The sequence below is a fragment of the Rhinatrema bivittatum genome, chromosome 15 (genome assembly GCF_901001135.1).
Source record: "Rhinatrema bivittatum chromosome 15, aRhiBiv1.1, whole genome shotgun sequence".
Taxonomy (NCBI): domain Eukaryota; kingdom Metazoa; phylum Chordata; class Amphibia; order Gymnophiona; family Rhinatrematidae; genus Rhinatrema; species Rhinatrema bivittatum.
Genome location: NC_042629.1, coordinates 57799040 through 57814002, shown reverse-complemented (window position 1 = coordinate 57814002; position 14963 = coordinate 57799040). Strand labels below are relative to the sequence as shown.

At 50.0% G+C, this 14963-nt stretch overlaps 1 protein-coding gene across 7 annotated transcripts in view; it reads left to right on the top strand.

The window, feature by feature from the left end:
* The window catches only part of FBLIM1 (filamin binding LIM protein 1), a 42456-nt gene extending 31179 nt beyond the window's left edge, over positions 1-11277 (top strand). For 6 of the 7 annotated variants that reach the window (XM_029578951.1, XM_029578949.1, XM_029578950.1 and 3 more), the window contains exons 5-8: positions 380-549; positions 1965-2143; positions 6584-6701; positions 10434-11277. In XM_029578951.1, the coding sequence (XP_029434811.1) occupies positions 380-549; positions 1965-2143; positions 6584-6701; positions 10434-10547 (581 nt within the window). In that variant the 3' untranslated portion in view covers positions 10548-11277. The remainder of the gene's footprint in view (positions 1-379; positions 550-1964; positions 2144-6583; positions 6702-10433) is intronic. The other variant, XM_029578955.1, reaches the window with a different exon arrangement.
* The last annotated feature ends 3686 nt before the right edge of the window (positions 11278-14963 follow it).

Genomic DNA, 14963 nt, shown 5'->3' with positions numbered 1-14963 from the left:
CAGCAATCTTGTAAGTCCGGGGCTCCCCAAACGCGTTCTGACGACCCCCCACAGCCAGTCGGGGGTTCAGGATAGCCACAGTGAATAGGCAGGAGAGAGATTGTCCTCTGCTTGAGGCTCCGGTATTTATCTCCTGCCTATTCACTGTGGCTATCCAGGCTGGATTTGGGAAAGGTCTGCCCTCAGTACCTGGGTTCTTCTGGGACACAGGGAGGGTGCCGGGTTTGCAGTTTTGTGCCTGAACCGCTACGCCGCGCTGCTGGCAGGAGCTCGCCTCCGTGGTCCGGTTTGTTCCTCACCCCCCTAAGGGGCTGTGGAAGCCTATTCCTTCCTGGAAAAGTTTTGGCTCCCTGTTCAGGCGGTGGTTTTGTATCCGCAGGTGTCTGCGCGTTTTGCCACAAGGCCATCTCGCCCCACGCCAGTGCCCTGGAAGCAATGAGGAAGCAGTATCACGCGGGCTGCTTCACGTGCAGGACGTGTCATCGTGAGCTAGCAGGGCAGCTTTACTACCAGAAGGACGGACAGCCGATCTGTGATCCCTGCTACAAGGTAAAGTCCCAGAGGAACCGTGTTCACACCTGCACACATCCAGACTACGTTTAACCGCTACTGTGCGTGCCCTGCTGGAGGCACAGAATGCAGGGCGCTGCGCACAAGCTTCTCTTCGCATCCACTTAAAATGAGTTTGCTTCCGAAATGTACAAAAAGCTCTAAAATTTAAGAGGAAATAATTGGCTTCCAAAATCTATTGTTTAAAATTCTGGAGCGTTACAATTTAGGCTTTCACTTCTGGGGGTCAGCCGGGGCTTAGGGATACCGCAGGGACAGCGTTCGCAGCCCTTGCCGGGGAGATGGGGGAGAGGGAGTTTGTCGTTGCGCGGTGGTGACCTCTAGTGGTCGGATTTAGGGCTCAGGCTTTCAGGATTCCTGAATGAGCCCTGGCGCGTGCTCCGCCGATCCAGGGTTTTCACCGCAGTGACCTGGCCGAGTGAGTCGGGAGGGATATAAAAAAACAAAACGGGGGAAGCTCCCCAGGTGGTTGCGAATGAAAGCTCCCGATGCCAGGATCCCAGCTCTGGCACCAGTTAAACCAAAGCCCAGAGAAGCAGGAGGGAACACTCGGACCTGAGAAATTCAGGAAGCTTCCTCTGACAGACTTCACTCCAGCAAGGCGTCAGTATCCCGTGCGAGACTTATTCTTACGGCAGCGACGCTCTCTTGTAAGTTCGGGGGAAGGAGATGTAGGTGATTAAAAAGCATTTCAGCAAAGCCGGCCCGTTGAAATGCAGTCTTGGATGTCTGTGTGGCCACCGGAGGCCAGAATTCCCTCTAAAACGGGCAAAAGTGCAGGAGGGGGCCCTGAAAAAAAAACAAAAAACTTCCCTCCCTCTGGACCGGTTACTGATTCCCCTCCCCACGTCTGTGGGGACCCGGTCGGAGATCAGCTCAGGGGCAGCGTTTTAAATAATGCACTCCAGAGTAAAAACATTACAGGCCAGAACGTCTCTTTAGTGTAATTTTTTTATTGATGGGTACCGGGAAAAGCGTAGCCCACATCCGCCTAACCTCTGACCTGCTGCAAGGTTCATTAACAGCAGGGTGGCCGTCCCTAAATCGCATTCTTTTAAATCCCGAGATGAAAGCCACTCCCTGGACCTGATTTTTTCCTTCTACAGAACCCTCCCTTCCTTCCTTCAGCTCTTCTGCCTTAAGCTTTCTTTCTGTAGTCCTTACCCAGTGCAGAGACCTAACAGTTTCCAACGTGCAGCCCTGTTTTTTCTCAGCTTACCACATAACCTCAAACCCTCCCCCCAGTCGCACAGCTGCTGACAGAACTGCTGCTGATTTCACAGGACAGAAAAGCCAGTTTCACTCTGCAGTAAATGAAGCTTTCTGGCAAGCAGGCTCCGAGTGACTCATATCTCTCTCTCTCTCTCTCTCTCTCTACTCCCCCGCCTCCTTAGGCCACGCTAGAGAAATGCGCCAGGTGCCAGGCGGTGATCCTTGAGAAGATAGTCCGAGCCATGGGAAGCGGGTACCACCCTAGCTGCTTCACCTGTGTGGTGTGCCACCGCAGGATAGCAGAAGAGAGCTTTGCTGTGGACGACCAGAACGAGGTGCACTGTGTAGCAGACTATTACAGGTACGAGGGTATTTATGAGGTATAATAGCAGGGGTATAGTGTTCCCCCCTCTTCTGCATACTTGGGCATCGGTGAGATTCGGATCTAGAAACCTGCCCCATAATACAGGTCTGTGGGGACTGCCTTAATCCTGCTTAGAGGCAGTTCACAGGATGGAAAAAACAGACGTATCCATAGAGGCTGGAGGTCCTGCCGCACCCTTCTGGTGTGAAGTACAGGGGTGCTGCTGTCCGTAGTGGAGGCACTGGTGGGGGGAGGATAGCTGCACCGGGGCCCCCACAGGGAGGGGGCAGTGCAGCTGCCGGTAGTGCCATTGGACATTTCAAAGCTGGACCATGCAGAGCGAAGGGTGGCCAAGACCAGCAGGGCAGCCTAGACAACAGCAGCGTCTTCCTTTGCCGATATGTCGTGCGTTGAAAACCAACGTCGGGGGCCGCACGGGACCGGAGCGGCTGCAGAAGTGGGAAGCGGCGTGCGGATTATCCCCGCCTCCTGCGGCAAGCGGACCAGCCGGAGAGCAGAGTGGGTGGCACAGAGGGGTCCGGTGCTTTTTCTAACCTGCTCTTCCTGCCGCCGGTGCCCCCTCCCGCCCAGTTCACGGCTTGTTTCCAAGCATACGCTGCGCCGTGGAAAGCCACAGAGCTCCTAATACGAGCCATTAACTGGGAGGTGGGCAGGAGAGGCACCAGTGGGGAGAAGAATGGGTTGGAGAATCCCTGGACCCGCCGACGCTGCTGGCCGCGCTCTCCTGCTGTCAGCAGGGATGGGCTGCTGGGGGGGTGGAGAGAGAGCAGAAAGCGATGTAGGAGGGAGGGGACCCCCCAACCCACGTAATCATTGCTCTGTACCTCCCCTGTAGAAACGATCCCAGTGCCCCCGGCAGTAGAGGGTCCAGTCTGCATGTGAGTTAAGGCTTCCTGCCAGCACCTTGGGTCAGGGTTCTGCATAAATGGATGAATCTGGCGTGTGGTGTCTGATACGCATTCACCTGCCCCCGAAGGCCTGAGTCTTTCCCGTAATAATTTTTACTTTCAGTTGGATTAAAGCGAGGGTAATAGGGGCAGGCCCAGTATCCCCGGCTCCCTTGGAGATCGTCCTTATTATCGAGGGAGTTTCCCTTTCTTTTTTCGGTTGCGTTACACCTGCCCAGCGATGCCCCCTTCTTCCGCACTGCCATGGGCGCAGGTCACCACCACTACTACAGCATCTCTCCCCCCCCTTAAACCTGGCCAAAGGACGCACAGCTTTGACATCCTTAGTGTTTTTCCGCATTGATTTTCTCACGCGCTCTCCAAACGAACCGGGCGAGACCGGCGAGCGGAGGCGCGGTTTTCATAGGAGTGTTTGGATTTTGAACTTGCCGGCCGGGGTAGGTAGCACACAAAATGTGTGTGTTTATTTGCTGCTCCTTCACAGCTCAGCCTGGCCCAGCACAGACAATGGTGCTGTGAGCTTTCCTTTGCATTACCCAGTTTCCGCTCCTCCCCTCCCCCCCCCCCCCCCCCCCAGTTTTTTGGGCGGTTTTTTTATTCTAATTTATTTTTTCCCCGGTAGATACCACTCTTGCTTGAATGGCTAGGACTCCTGCAGCCCTGGCCGGGCGTAGGAGGCGGATCCAGTTCTGGGAAATTGAAGCTGGGTGTCTTGCATGGCGGCGCTGCTGCTGCTGGAATATTGGGCCCAAGCCACCAGAAACCTATTTTGACAAAAACAGACGGGAGCTTTCCTCTAGAGGCTCCTTAAGATATTGGAAAGGGGCATCCTCAATGCACTTCAAAGCTGTTTTGTAAAATGTAGGCTTTATTTTTTGTTATTGTTGGTGCTGAGGTGTCTGCTAGGGACTATTTTTTTAATAATCTCATGGCGAGCGAGCGACGTGCGGTACAGAAATAGCCCTGCGGCGCTGTGGCACGGTTCCCTGAAGACCTTCTGTGGCAAAGAACTCTGTAATTGCAGAAGATGAGCTCTGCCTTACTGAGAGAGGGAACGATGCACCGTTCCCGATTTACACGGAGGGTTGTGATTGGGATAAATCAACTTCTGGCTACATCATAGAGCATAAGAATTGCCCGTCTGGATCAGACCCAGGGTCCTTGTGGCCCAGAATGTTAGGCAATCGGTGCATAGAGGAAGCAATGGGTGCAGTTGGTCCAATTTGTAGCACATAAGGAAGAGCTCCCATTTATCAGGGAAAGACAAATGAATCAGGCCAATTGAACTTTAAGATTGTTTAAGAATTTAAAAGAAAAAAATGGGGACACTTACATCAGCAAACAGCTGATGATAAAAATGTCTTGCTGGAAGAAACCTGGCTGTAGTGCTAGGGTCCCGAACATAAGAACATGCCCTGCTGGGTCAGACCAAGGGTCCATCAAGCCCAGCATCCTGTTTCCAACAGAGGCCAAAACCAGGCAATAAGAACCTGGCAATTACCCAAATAACAAGAAGATCCCATGCTACTGATGCAATCAATAGCAGTGGCTATTCCCTAAGTAAACTTGATTAATAGCAGTTAATGGACTTCTCCTCCAAGAACTTATCCAAACCTTTTTTAAACCCAGCTACACTAACTGCACTAACCACAGCCTCTGGCAACAAATTCCAGAGCTTAATTGTGCGTTGTGTGATAAAGAATTTTCTGCGATTAGTTTAATCTGTTTACTACACGTGAGGTACTGGAGGAGGCTCCCAGGAGCCCCTTCTTAAATAATTCTATGGAAACAAATTTGGCAATAGCCCCTTGGTTAAAAAAAAAAAAAAATTGGCAGCACATTGCTGCTTCCTATATACAGTCACATCTGGGATTAAAACGGTGCTTTATCTGCAGAGATGAGCCTCTACAACATTGCCCTCCCTGTGTGTGGCTAAACTAGCATGCAGAATGACTACACATGCATAAATGTATCTGCAGCGGCAGGACTGGGTTACCCCGTGCCTTCTCTTTAGGGCTGTAACAGCCGCTCTGTGCAGGTTACGCTCTCACCTTCTCTTTAGGGCTGTAACAGCCGCTCTGTGCAGGTTACGCTCTCGCCTTCTCTTTAGGGCTGTAACAGCCGCTCTGTGCAGGTTACGCTCTCGCCTTCTGTTTAGGGTTGTAACAGCTGCTCCGTGCAGGTTACGCTCTCGCCTTCTCTTTAGGGCTGTAACAGCCGCTCTGTGCAGGTTACGCTCTCGCCTTCTCTTTAGGGCTGTAACAGCGTAACAGCCGCTCTGTGCAGGTTACGCTCTCACCTTCTCTTTAGGGTTGTAACAGCCGCTCTGTGCAGGTTACGCTCTCGCCTTCTCTTTAGGGCTGTAACAGCCGCTCTGTGCAGGTTACGCTCTCGCCTTCTCTTTAGGGTCGTAACAGCCGCTCTGTGCAGGTTACGCTCTCACCTTCTCTAACAGCCGCTCTGTGCAGGTTACGCTCTCACCTTCTCTTTAGGGCTGTAACAGCCGCTCTGTGCAGGTTACGCTCTCACCTTCTCTTTAGGGCTGTAACAGCCGCTCTGTGCAGGTTACGCTCTCACCTTCTCTTTAGGGTTGTAACAGCCGCTCTGTGCAGGTTACGCTCTCGCCTTCTCTTTAGGGTTGTAACAGCCGCTCTGTGCAGGTTACGCTCTCACCTTCTCTTTAGGGCTGTAACAGCCGCTCCGTGCAGGTTACGCTCTCGCCTTCTCTTTAGGGTTGTAACAGCCGCTCTGTGCAGGTTACGCTCTCGCCTTCTCTTTAGGGCTGTAACAGCCTCTCCGTGCAGGTTACGCTCTCGCCTTCTCTTTAGGGTTGTAACAGCCGCTCTGTGCAGGTTACGCTCTCGCCTTCTCTTTAGGGCTGTAACAGCCGCTCTGTGCAGGTTACGCTCTCACCTTCTCTTTAGGATTGGGGCTTGCATGGAGCTGCAGGAACAACCTAAAGAAGGCAGCAGTACAATTTTTGAGGCTGGGGGATGGACATGGGCGGGAAACGGATGTCAAGTTCCATATCAGTATTTGTGTCTGCTTCTGCCTGGGTGGCCACAGGCCGCGGCTGGCCGGGCCATTTTGCTCTTTTTGTGCCGTCATTTACTGCGATGTTACAGCCCGCATAGGCTTTAATTATTTTTTTTGGCCTGTGTGTTTCCTCCTGCTCTTTTGGGCTTCCCTCTGAATCCAAATTGACCTCTTTTGGGCCCGTGGCACCATGATCCTTCGCTGGCAGCTGGCTGGGGGTCCTCCCTCACCCTTCTAGCCCGATTAAATCACAGCCACAGTCCCTTCGGAGGAGGTCAGCCTGTGCGGACGGTGGGGTGCTGATACTTGCCCGAGTAAATCACAGCCACAGTCCCTGCGGTGGAGGTCAGCCTGTGCGGACGGTGGGGTGCTGATACTTGCCCGATTAAATCACAGCCACAGTCCCTGCGGTGGAGGTCAGCCTGTGCGGACAGTGGGGTGCTGACACTTTCTGGTTTCCTGCTTCCTGTAGGAAATACGCCTCCGTGTGCAGCGTCTGTCGTGATCCCATTATCCCCATGGACGGAGAGGACTCGTACAAAATCGAATGCCTCGGGCGGAGTTTCCATGAAAAGTGCTATCGCTGTGAGGTAGGTGAGCCGAAATCGATGTGAACGTGGCTGGTGTGTCCTGCAGTAACCAAAAACAGCAGCTTCTACTCTCTCTCTCTCTCTGGGTTAATGGATATTTACCAAAAAAAAAAGGTAAATAAAAACCTTTGTCTGGACATCGGCTGGGGCAGATTTTATGACGTTTAGATAATTTAGGGATTGTGTTGTTTTAATATGTAAATGAATGGTTCCCATACTGTGTAAAATGTTTAGATTGGTTGTAATGTGCCTTGAGGCAGAAAGTCAAAAGGGGATAAATAAATCAGTGTATTGGTGTCACTTACGCAGTAGGGTCAGGGTGGAGAGCCTTCTGGAGTATAAGAGAGAGGGTTTCACGTCGAGAATTTCTTTCCCATTTATCCTCCTGAGATTCCTGCAAGCCAAGGCCCAAGGTACTTCCCCCCCCCCCCCCCCCCATGTCTCCTGCATCCCTTCCTGTGCACAGAGACCGCTTGCCCCAGGGGCTGCCGGCAGCCGAGAGAAGGCTGCAGCTGGCCCAGATGCTGCTCCTTTAGCTGGGAGTCAGGTGCAGGTCTGGTGCTCGGCAGTGTTGGCTGCTGGCTTATTTGGGGTTGGGTTTTTTTTGTTTATTATGGCTCAGTGGGGCTCCAACCCTAATAATGCCAGGTGAAAATGGAGCCGTCCCCCACCCCCAAACAGGAGCTGTAAACGGAGCCGTGTCCCCATTAATACCTCTTGTGGGGGTCTGTAAGCCCCACAGAGCAGGGACTGTCTCTTCTGGGTAATTCACAGGGCTGCGTGTGGAAATGAGTAGGGACTGGTCCAGCGCTCTTCTCTGCCACTTTTATCCTGGTTGATCCATCCCATCATTTTGATATAATTTGTACCCTGGTATCTGAGTCCCATTGGTAATCTTCCTCCTTCCACCAGTCATTTCCAGTGCTACACACTCTGACTCTCCCACCTTAATTTTTAAGACTTCTAGCATTTGTATTCAGACGTTTCAAAGTGTGTTTCTTGTACGTGGTAACAACCTGCTCGTCAGTCCAGAAGGATAAAGCAGAATCTTTCTGCGCTGTATTTAAGGACACCTGGTCCAGTTTGGCATTTATTGCCACCTCTCTACTGGGATGCCCTATTTTCTCTTAGTATCCTTCAAAGATTGTAAGGTTTTAGCCCCCATATACCAGACACAAGACTCAGAGAAAATGTAGTAATTTAGTAAAATGTTTATTCTAGGAACTGAATAATTGCCAATCACAGTGTGCGTGTCTGGGAAGGAGGAATGCAGGGTCTGTAAAGAACACTGAACTCCTTGCCTATGTCACAATCTTACAAGGCCTATATATACATTTTTTCTAGTTACCTTCGCCAAGTGTTGATCATTTCTAAATGCGTCATTCTGGCCTGGCTTACCCTTCCTAAACAACCAGCACCCATCATCTGTTCTCCTTCTTCCTTCCTTTCTTTCTTCTCCCTGCAGTCCTGTGTAGAAAGGCATAGATTGTCTCTTAGGAGTCTCTGTCCTCCTGTGTAGTTGAATCTCTTAATGGCCCACGCACAGGTGTCCTGCGAGATGGCCTTCACTTCTGGCTGACCTAGGCCCACATTCCGTAGTAATTACCTGCATTCCTGACAGCAAACAGCATAGCAGGCATTTGACATGTGCTGGCACAGGCTTAGCAAGGCCTGGCTCAGCAGTCCAACAGGCAGAATTATACAAGATACCTCACTCCGAACCATGCGTTTCTGAGCCACTACTAGTTTCCCCCCCACGTGATCTAGTGTAAAAGCTGCTCTCTCTCTCCTTTTAAAGGTTAGTGCCAGCAGCCTGGTTCCGCTCCGGTTTAGTTAGAGCCCATCCCTTTAGAATAGGCTCCTCCTTCCCCAATTCCTAACAAACCTAACGCTCTCTTCCCTGGCACCATCGACTCATCCATGCATTGAAACTCCGGAGCTCTGCCTGCCTCTGGGGTCCTCCATGTGGAACGGAGAGAATTTCTGAGATTCCACCCTGGAGGGTCTGATTTCAACTTTCTACCTAAAATCCTAAACTGAGCTTCCAGAACCTCCCTCCTGCACTTTCCTAATGCCACCTTCACACCAGGCAGGCAAGTTACCAACTGATCCTCACATCTGCCAGCCATCCAGTTATCTACATGTCTAATAATTTGAATCACCAACTATAACGGCCGTCCTAACCCTGCCCTCCTGGGCTCGGGCCCCTGGAGACCTGTCCTCCGTGCCAGAGGATATTACATCACCTTGAGCACAGCTCCTAGCTACAGGATTGCTTCCTGCCTCCTCTACTATGTCCCTGAAGGGTCTCCCTTGGCCCCTCCAAGTCTGCCACTCTAGCCTCCAGAGATCGGCCTCCTCCTCTGAGGGCCTGGCGCTCTTTGCAGTGAGCGCGCGCACACACACAGGATGCCTCGCCGGCTGGGAGCTGATCATACATGTGGCACTCAGTGCAAAAGACTGGAAAGCGCCCTCTCGCTGCTGAACTACTTCTCGCATCATCGTTTTGTTGATTTGTTATCGAGTTAACATTTTTAAGGGAGCAGGGATGTAAAGTTAACCTAAAGTACTTTTAGTCTATGGATTTGTTTTAGATTTGCCTGGCACTGACCCTCTAACACTACAATTAATCTACCGCTATTCTCCTAGTTACCCACCTTATTGATTCTCGTTTTGAATTCAATTCCTTCCGCATGAAATCTGTAGCAAACACAATTACCAGATAAAAGCAGATAAGGTAAATGGGTAAAGTACAGTCAGGAAGTCTGAGGGAACGGTAGGCAAGCGAGCCCCTCTGGTCCTCTTCTGCTGCGAAGGGTGCGGGGGCCTCTGGGAGCCGGGGCCACGGAGTTCGAAGCCTGGCTCGCTCGCTGTGACCTCTGGTGGCGTCTCCCCGGGGGGCTGCCGGGAACGGTGTCGCAGACGAAGCCTCCCGGTCCCCCCTTCTGCCGCCTTTGTGAAGAAGAACCTGCGGTCCTCGGGACACAAAGTGACGGCATCGCCCTCTTAACATTTTGGCTGATATTTGGTTTTGTGAGAAAAAGAAATGAAAAAAGTAAAACTGCAGACCGAAGCCCTGTCGCATGGCCGGTGCCATCGGGGTCGGATTAAGTCAGCGAGCGCCCACAGGCAGTGGGGGGAGGGGGAAGATTCCTCCTACTCAGATCCTCTTCTCGGGTGCCCATCCCCCCCCCCCCACTCCCGCCCTCCCCGTCACCTCGAAGGCGTTGTGCCGGCTCCGATGGTGGCAGCGCGGAGCAGGAAAGATAAATCTGCACAGGGGGGTCCTTCCTTGGCCCTTCTGTGCTGATGGATCCTGAAAATAATCACAGCGGCTGACTCATAGAGGGGGGGGGGGGGGCTGTTCCCTTTTGTGCTCCCCTCTTTTTAACACACGCTGTTCATTCTTTACCTTTTCACTCAATACAAAAAAGGAGGATGTATTATGTTCTTTTTATAATTTTTAAAGTGCTAAATAAATTATCCTTATAAACTAATTGCATAGGAACAGATACCATCAGTATTAGTGCAAATGGAATTTAATCCATTGCCTCTCGCCACGCAATGGGCAATCTGTTCCTATGCAATTAGTTTATAAGGATAATTTATTTAGCACTTTAAAAATTATAAAAAGAACATAATACATCCTCCTTTTTTGTATTGAGTGAATTGGTAGGTGAGGATATTTAGCTTCTGTTGGATTGATTGAATATCATTCTTTACCTTTTGCAGAAATGCAAGATCCCCCTGTCTGTTGAGCCCACGGAGAAGGGATGCTACCCTCTGAACAGCCACATCCTCTGCAAGTCCTGCCACGTGGCGTGGAACGTGGAATCTTCCTGCTGAAGGACTCCGTGGATGCCTGCGCATCAAACTCTGGCCACGGCTCCCTGGCTGATTTTAATTTCCTTTTAATTAAAATGGATTCACTTTGTCTTTGACTTGCACAGGCTTAACAAATTTATGAATCGGTTCACCACAGCCGCTTTCCAAAAAAAAAAAAAAAAAGAAAGTCACTGTGATGCCTCACTCTCGCTGCAAAATTCAACTCTGCTAGGAGCGGCACTGTCTTTTAATCTCAAAACAAAAGCCGTGGAATCCCTGGATGAGCTTTTCCTCAAAACAGGCTCAAGTATCCGGTTCACCGGCTGGGTGGTGGAAGGGCTGCTTATTGCTCTGCAGGAGGTCCCTGCTCCCAGGCCTCAGCTGGGTCTTCCGCTCCCCTGGGCCCTTGGGGGGAGTTGTGGTCATCGCTCAACGGCGACACCCGGTGGCCACATTCAGAGCCCACGATCGCAGAGTTTTGGAGGGAGTCTCGCTGCATGGCCCCTGGACCACGACTGTTGCTGCAGTGAACGGACTGGGTTCGCTGGAAGTGGGGAGAGGAATTATAAAACAGAGGGGGGAAAAAATACCAGATGCTTACGAATGAAGGCTGATGCTGCTGGATCCCGGCCCGGATTCTTATTCAGCTGGAAGTACAAAGGAGCAGGAGGAATGTACTCTGTCAAAAAAAAAAAAAAAAAAATCCTGCTGAATTATTTTGTCCGCAATATAAACAGATGTGATCTTTCTGCTTCCAATGTTATTTTCAGGACTTTCTTCCTTTAGGACCCAGGCCTAAAGTGCAGTTCTCTTTTCAGATACACATCTTTGTAATGGCTTTGCACATGGAGTTCTTGTTCTGACCTTGTATACATGTTTGTGTTATCCTTGCTGTCATGCACGTGCCCGAAAAGCACTTTATAAATCACAAATATTAAACATTGCTTCAACGGTCTCTCCTCCAGCTTCCCTTCTTTTACATTTGCATCCGTGCAGCCAACCAGGTTCGTCGGCCTCTGTTATCTGAGGAGAGGTTGTCTGCCGTCTCGCTCAACCCTGCCCAAGGTGGCCTCGAAGAGAGAGCATCCCTCACCCATCCTGCTACCCCCCCTCCCACCCCTCCACAGCCTGTTGAGCTTTCAGGATCCGCACAAGGAATATGTAGGAGAGGAAGCCACATGCACCGCAGCCCGGGTATATGCAAATATATCTCATGCATATTCATTGTGGGTAGGCTGTCGGTGGGGTGACCATGGCAGGTTTTGGATGCCCTGTTCTAACAAGCATTTAATGGAAAAAGGTTTTATACATAAAAAAGGAGATTTTTCTATAATTTGTGCATTTGTAGAATGCACAAACCTCACAAAGGTCCATAAACAAAAAAAAAAAAAGCAAGACCTTTTCCTTGGAGTAAGTGCAGTAAATACCTTTCTTGACCATCTTTCGGGAGATGATCTTCCTTTTTTCAGGTCAAAACGGAATGAACAGATCAAAGCAAACGCTAATGCCACCTGATCACACAAGTGAATCATATGTTGCAACAGAGGTAAGGGAGGAGGGGATTGTGCGTTCCAGCGGTGTTTCCCAACCACTTCAAGCTCTTGGCACACCTACATTCGCAAAAAAATCATGAAATAGGTCGTGTGGAAACGGAGAGGACTCGTACGGCTAAAAGTGGAGCCAGGAAAGCACTGAAAGCTCCACCCGTCTCTCTTCCACATTTTAAAACAAGGGAGAGAGGGGACAGAGACGCACACAGACGCACATGAACCTGTCATGATGGGCCGGCTCTCTCCTCATACACAGGAGGAGAAGGGAGAAGTTGTGGTGCGGGCAGCCTCCTTCCTGGGTTACCTTGACTGCTAGACGTGGCTGCCGGGGCTCGACACCCAACACTCACACCCAGCGCTCAATGCACTCTGCCTCACTCAGCCTGGGGATAATACTGAGGATGAAAGAAGGAGGCTTATAAGAGGGGAAGATGATGAGGTGCTGTGTGCAGTGAGGGTGCCAAACAAAGCGAGGCCAGGCCGCATGCCCCCTATTAATTACCACACTCCATGGCTCATGTTGTAGCTAGGAAGAAGCAGCATGAATAATTGCATTATCTCAGAAAGGAGCTCCTACACCGCTAGTATCTCTTCATGCTGCACGGCGCTGAGAGGAAGCCCAGATGCTGGCCTGGATCTGAGCAGCAGGCAGTAGTGGCTTCTCTTGTGGCGCACTGGATCAGGTCTGAAGGCACGCTGCTCAGGAAACACTGATGTATGGGCTTGGCAGGGTAGTCACAGTTTGTCACATAGGGCCTGATTTTCAAAAGCATTTACACACTTAAAACTGGGTCTACACGTGTAAAAATGCACTTTACCCGTGTAAGTGGGCTTTTGAAAATTGCTACAATCTTAAGTTGCATTTACTTGCGTAACTCCTTTGAAAATTCACCATTAGTGAATCATAAAATGGAACTGACACAAGTGTCTTAAAAAGTAGCAATATTGACATTATATCTATCCATGCTATTGTTCAAGCTCTATCCTTATTTGCAATCAATCAATTCACTTGTAGATGCTGGATTGATGTATCCACTTACTCTACACGGGCAGCAGATGGCAGCAGTGGGCTCAAAACAGAAAGCAACATCTCATGTTTAGACTGCCTTTATACAGTTGTAACTAACTTTTAAGTGTTAGTTAGATAACCAGATACGTAGGACTTCTCTGGCTATGTAGCAGCTGCTGAATAACCGGTTATGTGCAGAGGCTGCTAGATAGCCGGATAAGTTGTGGCAGGCAGTGGGAAGATTTATTTATTTTATTTATTTAACACTTTTCTATACCGACCTTCATGGTAGGGACCATATCAGGTCGGTTTACATCAAAAAGGGGGAACTGTAACGAAACCGTAGGTAACAGGAAGAACAAAGTTACATTCAACAAGGGAGGTAAACTTGGAAGCAAAGATTGCTGGAAAGAAAAAGACTAAGGAACGAAGTGCTTAGGATAATGATAACAACTGTTTTAAGAGTCAGGGTAGGCTCTTATATCGAGCTTGGGGATGGCTTATATCGAGCTTGGGGATGGCTTATATCGAGCTTGGGGATCTGGACAGCGCTATTTAGCTGGCTAAGTTATCTGGCTAAGTAGCAATATTCAGCCTAAGGCAGATAACGTATCTAGGTAGTTTCGACCTGCTCAATAGTTAATAGCGCATAGCCTTGCTGCTTAATATCCCATCTAAGTTAGCCAGATATGTCTAAGTTAGTTGAATGGTGCTGGCAGTCGGTGCTAGGCTCCTAACTCCCTTCCCCTATCTTGCAGACTAGCATGCCCACTTTTTAGTGAAAACTGGCCCCTACCTTTAGGTGCTCGGGAGGGGGAGATTTTCATTTAGGAAGACCTAGGTCTTTTGAATATCTCCCTGTATCTCAGCCGCCGATTCTCTCTGTGTGACCCTGGGAGAGTTACCTTCTCTCCTTGTGGTACAAGGCTATTAAGTACCTTAAGCAAATATTTCACTTTGTGCCCCACAGCACATTCGCACAATAAACTTGAAAATTAATATTGTGCATTAGTATGGACAAAAAAACCTGCGTTCAGCGATGCCCGCAGGAGGCTCATTTGTGGTCCCCACTGCCTCCAGCTTTTAATAACTCCTTGTTTTTCTAACTCTTTCTATAATTCTGTTTGTATACATCCCTGTTTTTTTGGTTATGCCTCCTCTCCCCCCACCCCCTTATCTGCAAACGGGGTGTGCGATGAACTGACCCCTTCCCCCCCCTTTTTGTGTGTGCGGGACCAAGAGGGAGAGAGCTCTGTGGGAGGGGAGTAAGAACGTGAGCCCCCCACCTCTCCAGCTCCTGCCCCTCCCTGAGGGTTGTAAGTGTACTGTCTGAGGTAAGGCAGACTGCAAACTGTAATATAGAAAGGCTGGGGTCTGCTCCAGCCTAGGTGATTTGCTTGGTCACCCTCATGGAGAGGATAGCAGAACAAAGAGGAACTCACTTTGTATGTGCACCTTTCTGTTTCTAATTTGGGATCCCTTGCTCTGTGTTTGGTGAAGGACTGTCTGTGCTTTCTATGTGTGACGGAAGTGAAGTATTCTACCAGCAGGTCAGTTCTGTGGGACCTGCTGGTAGAATACCAGCAGGTCCCACAGAACCTGCAGAAGTCCAGCTTATTCTTTTTCCCCACTAGAACTTGTATTCCTGTTTTGGGCCAGGTGGAATATTTACACAGCGAGCTCAAACATTTTTGGATGCAGGATTATTGTCTATTTTGTTTGTTAAGAACATAAGAACATAAGAAATTGCCATGCTGGGTCAGACCAAGGGTCCATCAAGCCCAGCATCCTGTTTCCAACAGAGGCCAAACCAGGCCACAAGAAACTGGCAATTACCCAAACACTAAGAAGAACCCATGCTACTGATGCAATTAATAG